At 40.1% G+C, this 8,456-nt stretch overlaps 1 protein-coding gene across 1 annotated transcript; it reads left to right on the top strand.

The window, feature by feature from the left end:
• The first annotated feature begins 6,717 nt into the window (after positions 1-6,717).
• LOC108323416 (uncharacterized) lies at positions 6,718-7,778 on the top strand. Its single transcript, XM_052870023.1, has 2 exons — positions 6,718-7,665; positions 7,752-7,778. Exons 1-2 carry the CDS (start codon positions 6,718-6,720, stop codon positions 7,776-7,778), a joined length of 975 nt encoding a protein of 324 aa, XP_052725983.1.
• The last annotated feature ends 678 nt before the right edge of the window (positions 7,779-8,456 follow it).

The raw sequence follows: 8,456 nt of genomic DNA, 5'->3' as shown, positions 1-8,456 counted from the left end.
CAGTTGACGTGGCTAACGGTAGACTGACATGATTTTCTTTTCTTGCGCTGAGTTAGTGTTTCTCACCTTTTCTCCCTCTCTCTCCCTCGTCTCTTCCTTCCATCTTCTACCCAACCTCCCCACCCTCTCGAAAAAGGTCATTGACGCTGTGCAACTTGGGTGGTCTACGGTGGAACAAACAAATTAGGCTGTTGAGGTTGCTGGGGTGGAGTAGGAGCACCATAACCGTATTGTCCATTAGTATGTCCCTGGTTCACTTTAGAACAAATTCTACGTCGAGTTGTTAATCACTATATAAAGTAATTAACCTTTTCACTATAACTCAGTTTCATATTACAATCAAAGTAATACAGAGATTAGGAAAAGAAAACACCTTCCTTCGACACACGATGGAAAGAAACCAGGTCAATCAACTTGAAGAGAACTGCTTGGACCTTAGACGCACTAAACAAAAGTTTCTCCTCTTCATAAGACTTCATTGAACTTACACTTAAACTCAAAGAACTTCCTTAAAACTGATATGTGCTCTCAAGTAGTTTAGGTAACCTCTTAAAGGTTTAGAAGGGTTGTATATATAGGTCAGGGGTCAGAAAATGAAAATTCTACTCCCAAATGTGATAATCGATCACCATAAGTGATAATCAATTATTTCAGGCCGTTATAGGATTTTAGAAAACGTGATAATTGATATAATTGATTATTGTCACACCCTGGACAATATCAAAACTAGCAGTGATAATCGATTATCCCATGTGATAATCGATTATTGTCGTGAGCAACCATTTTCTGTTTTAGCTTGTGATAATCGATTATCCTTTTGATAATCGATTATTGTTGTAAAGACTCATTAGTTTATGAAACTTCTAAGTGTTTTTACGATTGCAAAATGATTTCTATACAATGATTTCTACATTGAATACTTTTAAGGTTTAATAGTCAACTTTGTCCCTAGTTTTGTTGGCAAATCTCAATTTAGTCTCTCTTCAGAAAAGCGTTTGAAATTGGTCCTTACTTTTAAATTTTTGAGTCAAAATAGTCCCTTCCGTTAAGTATAACCAAACGGAGTTAATGGGTTAATGATGTGGCACTACTTATTGATTACGTGTGAAAATATATTTTTGTGTGTGCTTACGTGTTAGTTAATTAGAGAAGAAAGAATTTTATTCAGAAATTGGGTTTTCATACTCGGTCCATAACCCCAATCTATCTTCATCCTCTTTTCCCCTCTACACCACCCATGTCAACACAGAACCATCATCATTTTCATACCACTTCTAACGCTGCCACCAACCATCACACTCTTCATCTTTACGTACCTTCACATACCAGTGCTGACAGCAATCCAGAACTCCCCTGTCAATAACTACATCCATACATACTCCACATCTTTCCCCTTCAATAGCTACATCATCCTGTTCATTAAGAAATACCGAGTGTTCCAGTGAAAGAAATACCATAAGAAACCAACCAGTTGTTATACACGACTCTATCTTAGGCAAACATGTGAATCACCAAACAACATAAATGAAATTAAATTTTAAGATAACTTGAGATTATCAAAACCACAAAACAAGCGTACGCAAGGGTTTAAGCAATACTTCATATAAAAAGCGAAAACCTACAACAATACAGTAACTACTGGTGCAAGCGAAAATCGACAAGCTTACATTATCGTTGGCATCAAAAGCATCGTGTGTGAGTGCGAGCATATCATTGGTCACGAAATCCGCCCCCATTGAGAAGCTGATTCAAAGACAGAAAATATTACATTGTGAGCTTGGCGCCAATTAGAGATACGGCCACGAGACTTTGGCACCAAACTTCTGCACAATTCAATTTGTGAAAGTTGCAGGACCTTGAAGAAGCGCCAACAGGATATAGGCACGAAAATTGAAGGCGTAAAAGGAAAAAGAATGCAATGAGAAGAACTAATCACACGATAAGATAGTAGGGTGCTAAAGCGCCAAATGACTTAATCAATTGCCCGTGAAAACCCCAATCTATCTTCATCCTCTTCTCCCCTCTACGCCACCCATGTCAACACAGAACCATCATCATTTTCATACCTCTTCTTACGCTGCCACCAACCATCACACTCTTCATCTTTACGTACCTTCATTCACCAACATCTCTTTAACTTACACCCAGAAAGCAAAGCAATATCCAGAGAAGAAAAACATTAAGTGGAGAAGACTAGCCAATAAACATCACACTCCCCAAAAATCAAATTCAATCTGCTTCATTTTCTTAATCCAATAAAAAATGAGGCAGAATCTACTCCCATCATCTTCATCAAATTTTAACCCAGGAATTCATTCCTCATTTCCCCAATTTCTTTTTGGTAAGCAAAACCCTAATCCACACCCTTTAGTGAAGAAATCCGCTGTCCAACGATATCAGAGACCGATCCTTATTAGATGATTAGTGTGTTCATTCGCGTCATCGGTGTCGAGGTTGTTGCACCGAGTTCCCTCGCCTAGAAGATTGGTTCCTTCTCCGTTATCAATCGCGGCGGCGTCGGCGACAGTTCGACGGGTAGTATAGTGGTGCTCTTGGTGGCGGCGTCAGCGTGAGTGGTTGGCTGCTGCAACCGGTGCAGGTCTCAACCAACCGGAGGAGATGCAGCGGATCAAAGCGGAGAATCGCGGCGGTGGCAATCCTGGTTCATGCCGTTGGCGTCGCAGGAATAGACGAGACTCCTCTCACGTGCAAAAAATGGGGACGAAGGTTTCGAGCTGCTGCATTCAGCGTAGGTGGCATCGTCGGTGATGCTCTTGGCCGGCAGAAAAAAGGTGCGACGCCGCGAGTGGGAGAGAAGATGGCTGCTCAATTAAAAAACCCAATTTCTAAATAAAATCATTTTTTCTCTAATTAACCAACACGTAAGCACATTTTTTTGACACATAATCAATAAGTAGTGCCACATCATTAACCCATTAACTCCGTTTGGTTATACTTAACGGAAGGAACTATTTTGACTCAAAAATTTAAAAGTAAGGTCCAATTTCAAACACTTTTATAAAGAGGGACTAAATTGATATTTGTCAACCAAACTAGGAACAAAATTGGCTATTAAACTTACTTTTAACAATTACAATATAGACTCTTCAAGTGTATCATCGTCAAAATCACTTCAAGACATCAATACTCTTCCTTATTAACATAATGAACAATTCACCATATAAAGTTTCTTCTATAGATTCTTCTTTTCAATCAAGCAATTATATGTAGAATTAAATTTATTCTATACTCTAGTCAACCTTTATTGAGATTTTCTTCCATATTCATAATCTCTTTAAGCTATAACCTTTAAGAAATAAAATAATTATAATAACAATTACAAACACACTAATTCAACCAAACAACAATGTAATCACTTCACCATAAAATCACCAGAATTCACTCTCATTTAGTAAATGTTATTGTAAGTCAAAACTCCTGTAACACTTTCATACAAACTTTATAAAATTATCAGCAACAATCATAAATTAACTTATTAATTTCAACCCCAATTCAACATGTCAGAATCCATATCATAATTTACTTTCTCAATAAAGTTCTTAACTTACTTTGTATTGAAAATACTACAACTACCAACGTAATACATCAAACTCACACATATAGTAAGATTTTTATATCTATTGGAACGTTCAACTAAAAGTTTTAAATGCAGGTTCCTAAAATGGATAATCTTTTACACAATTTCTCCTCTTTGATTTGCTCTTTTTATACATATAAAATATTCAAACAAAGATCAAAGCGTGATTTTAAGATTGCAAAAGAATTGAATAACATCTAGAAGGTAGAAAAATAATATGTAACTAAAAAAAGAACTAAATACAATGTGGAGAACGAATTTATTCAAAAAAAAATGGTAAAAATTAAATTTATGCTATTTCATAATCCAATTGATTCAAAATACTTATTAACTCTTCAATTTCACTCTGCTACAATTCGAATTTGAAAATGAAAATGGAGAATGAAATTGAAGTATAATGAAAAGGATGGAGGGCTCAAAGTTGAAGGAAAAATATAAGCAGTGTTGTTTCTTTCTCTCTCTCTATGATTATTTATATATTTATTTATTAAGTTTTATCTTTTAGACTTGTAGAGTTTATGGAATGGGAAAGTCTCTATAGATAAAAGAGTATTACTGTCACGTCCCATTTAATTCAGTGATGATTCACCTCTTTGCTTCCATTAATGCTTCGAGCCACGCGTCCAGCACATTGAAAATCCACCAACGAGCCATGCATGCGCGCCACTTGTCAAAGTGGAAACTTCTGAAATCAGTGGTGGAGCGCAGGTGTCGTGTAGAGGGACGCTCGTCCGTCTGACAGTGGGTTTTGAACAAAAACAAATTTTCTGGAAAATCTCCCACTCTCTACGCGCACCTTCTTCTCTTCCAAACTCAGACTTTTCCTCTTCTCCTCCATCTCTCTAGAACCTCCCAAACTTCTCTCTATTGTAACTCACCAAGCTCTTCTCCGAATTCCATTTCAGAACCGTAGGAACGTTCGTCCAGCTGTGATCTTCCTTTTGGACCGAACAGAATTGGAATCTAAGCTGGTAAGTTCCCTTCTCTAGTAGTTGTCCAGTTAGGGTTTCATACGAAACCATGCTCTCGGTTCATGAATGGACTGTATCTGAGTAATCTCTGATTTTGGTATCTAGATCAAGTGAAAGTGTCTAGTGAAACTGAGGGTAGAACGCTGTAAGAGACAAACCCAACTTTTGCATTAGGGCGTACACTGCTATCCAGGTAAGGGAAGCTTATTAAATTTAATTCGTATGTTTGTCTTGTACTGTATGAACATTATGTGTGTCGCATGAAGTATGAACTGTGTTATTTGATTGTTGGTATATGATCATAAGTATGAGTTGATATGAGTATTTGAAAATATGAAATATATATATATATATATATATATGCTGAGAAATGAGTGAATGTAAGTGAAACTTGAATATGAACTTCTCTATGATAACGTACGTCCGACATTAAACGGTTCTTGACCATTTGGTGTTCTAGTAAAATTCTTTGAATTGGAATACTTTCATTTGGGAAGATTTCTGGTCGAGGTTGAGCTGTGTCGGTCTTTTACTTAGAGCTCATAATGAGCAGTGTCGAGCACCCTTGATAATACAGATCATCCATCTGTGTCGACTGACCATGTCGAGCACCCTTCTTAAGACAGGTCGTCCATCTGTGTCGATCAACCTTGATAATACAGATCATCCATCTGTGTCGACCGACAGTGTCGAGCACCTTTGATAATACAGATCATCCATCTGTGTCGACTGACCATGTCGAGCACCCTTCTTAAGACAGGTCGTCCATCTGTGTCGATCAACCTTGATAATACAGATCATCCATCTGTGTCGACCGACAGTGTCAAGCACCCATGATAATACAGATCATCCATCTGTGTCGACTGACCATGTCGATCACCCTTGTTAATACAGGTCGTTCATCTGTGTCGACCGACCATATCGATCACCCATGATAATATTGGTCGTCCATCTATCTCGTAGTCGGTCCTATTCTGTTTTGGAACGGGGGAAATTCTTAGGTCTCGTTCCTCACGTTTGTCCTCGTTATAAAGAGGGCTGAACTGTTGTGGTTTTATGTACGTGTACTGGAAGACAAAAACAAAAATAAAGTGAGAGATTATAAATGATGAACAGTATATGTGATGAATAAACGGTTGTGGAATTGGAACGAGCGTTCGAGGGAGGAACGACTCTAGAATGAAAGTTGTGAATTGTAAGTATGAACGTGGTAAGCTTAGATGGTGATCCATCCTGATATTCTGTGAATGCTCGTTCTCAAGTAGAGAGGAGCATGTCATGCGTGGGAATGGCAGGAGGTCTAGTCCATAACTGTAACTTGGACAGAACAGACTAACCTTAGGTGGCTACTGATGAGCATTCCAGTTACCCCACCTGAGTGCACGGACGCCTTAGCTACACAGGATTCATACAGTCCGGACGGTCGGTCTAGTATCAGGATTTGGATTGAGTTATGGTTGAATTGAATGTACGTGTTATGATGCATTTGATATATTTGATATGTATGAAATGTATGTTCTGGCTTGAATTAAATTCAATAAGCTTACCTTGTGTTATTTCCTTGTGTTGTCGTTCGTCAATGAACTTTCGTCTTGTCTATGCAATGATCATCCGTGTGGATGTGAGCAGACGGAGAGGCGTTACTTGAAGAAACACTGGAAGAAGAAAATTTGGAGGACGCCAATCTCGTAGAAGTAGAAGTGAAGGCCGAACAGTAAGGGCGTTCGGTTTTTAGTTATAGTAGTTAGAATAGCGAGCGGCTGTGAGCGAGCGCTTCTTTTGATTGTGTAAATATTAGGACGTTCGGTAGATGTTTTTGTAAACCGTTCGTCCTCTTTTATTTTGTGAACGCTCGTTGAATTATGTACATGAAAGGCCGTTCGGCCACTTTCGTTATTGTCGTTCCCTTCGCTTTAAAACTGTTTTGAATTATTAATATATGTGATTATTCTAAGTATATAGTTGATGACTGTATAATTTTGGGATGTTACATTATTGGTATCAGAGCAGTTTTGTTCTCTTAAAGGACACTGTAGGTTATGAGTACACTGTGTTTTTGCTGTGTGCTTAATATGTGTTTAAATGAGTTATTTCTCTCAACTCTTTGCACGTTACTAACGTTCGTTTTCCTCTGTGTCCAGAGAACGAATGGCACCTAGACTCCCTCCTCCACCCCAACCTACGGAACCTGATGCGTCCAACAACGCTAGGTTGTTGGAGACGGTGATAGACCGCTTACAGCAACAAAACACGACGCTGATGGAACAAAATGCCACCCTGATGCAACAAAATCAGAGTGCCATGCAAAGTTTGGAAGCTTCACGTGCCAACTCTGAAACTACACAAAGACAACTGATGGAGATTTTAGCAGCGACCAGGCATAATTCAGGGGCGTCTTCTTCCAACGCTGCCCCGCCTACTGCTGAATGGAGCTTGGAGAGTTTCCTCCAACACCATCCGGCTAAGTTCAGTGGGAAAGGTCTCCCAGACGAAACGGACCAGTGGTTAAGGGACATGGAGAAGATATTCAATGCCAAACGATGCCCTGATGAAAATAGATTAGCGTACGCTGAATATTTATTGACTGGAGAAGCGAGCCATTGGTGGTCGAGCGCGAGAGCTATTCTCATAGACGCACAACAACCGATCACCTGGGAAGTGTTTAGAAACAAGTTTTATGAAGAATACTTCCCTGACAGCGTGCGGTTTGTAAAGGAGGTGGAATTTCTACAACTGGTTCAGGGGAGTATGTCCGTCTCAGAATACACCAATAAGTTCAAACACCTCGTTAGATTCAATACTATGGCCACAAGTGAAGTGTGGCAGTGTAGAAAGTTTGAGAACGGATTGAGGAGCGATCTCAAAGTATTAATCTCCAGCCTGTGTATCCGGACGTTCCCAGCCATGGTTGGGAGGGCTAAAGTATTAGAGAAAAATATGGCTGAGGCGGAACAACAGAAGAAACAACAGGCGTCAAGAGGACAAATTCTGTCGAGACCTAATGTGAATCGGAACAGGACCCCATACGCTCGTCCAGCTCAGTCGAGTGGTTCACAAGCTATGGTAGTTGCTGGACAAGCAAATCAACCGGGGCCGGTCAGATGTTTTCAGTGCGGAGGACCCCACTTTAGATCATCATGCCCTCAGTTGGTTGGAGGGAAATATTGCACTCGATGTAAAAGAAACGGTCATCTGGAGAACGAGTGTAATATGGGCGGACGTGTAGTGATGAGACCGCCGAACGCTGGAAGGACTCAGCAAGGAAGAGGTGGTCGAGCCCAAGCTGTTGGGCGTGTATATGCAATTACGGGTGCGGAAGCAGCGAGTTCAGGTACACTTATTACCAGCACGTGCTTGCTATATGGAATGAAATGTTGTGTACTGTTTGACTCGGGGGCGACACACTCCTTCATCTCGAAGGCGTGCGTTGATAAGCTCGGATTAGCTGAGAGTGAGATGCAGTTCGACTTGGTGGTGTCAACCCCAGCGGCTGGAGAGGTTAGGACATCTACCGTGTGCGTTAGATGTCCTATTGAGGTAGAAGGGCGTAGATACAAGGTGAATTTGATATGTTTGCCTCTCAAAGACTTAGAAGTAATTTTGGGAATGGATTGGCTGAATACCAACCGCATTCTCATAGATTGTGGGGCTAAGGAATTAATTTTTCCTGAGGAATATGAAGAAGAGTTAGGTGTGACGCTCAGTCAAATTAAGGAAGATATAATGGAAGGCGCCAGTTGCTTCTTGATTATGATGCATGAAGACAGAGAGGTTGCGGATAAGAGCTTTGAACGTTTGTCCAATAAGTACACTGAAGGACGAACGGTTGTGGGCGAATTCTCGGACGTCTTCCCGGATGAGGTGCCTGGATTGCCTCCCGTTCGTGA

Source organism: Vigna angularis, chromosome 10, assembly GCF_016808095.1.
Source record: "Vigna angularis cultivar LongXiaoDou No.4 chromosome 10, ASM1680809v1, whole genome shotgun sequence".
Lineage (NCBI taxonomy): Eukaryota > Viridiplantae > Streptophyta > Magnoliopsida > Fabales > Fabaceae > Vigna > Vigna angularis.
The sequence above is the reverse complement of the archived record's forward strand: the minus strand, read 5'-3'. Positions and strand labels throughout refer to the sequence as shown.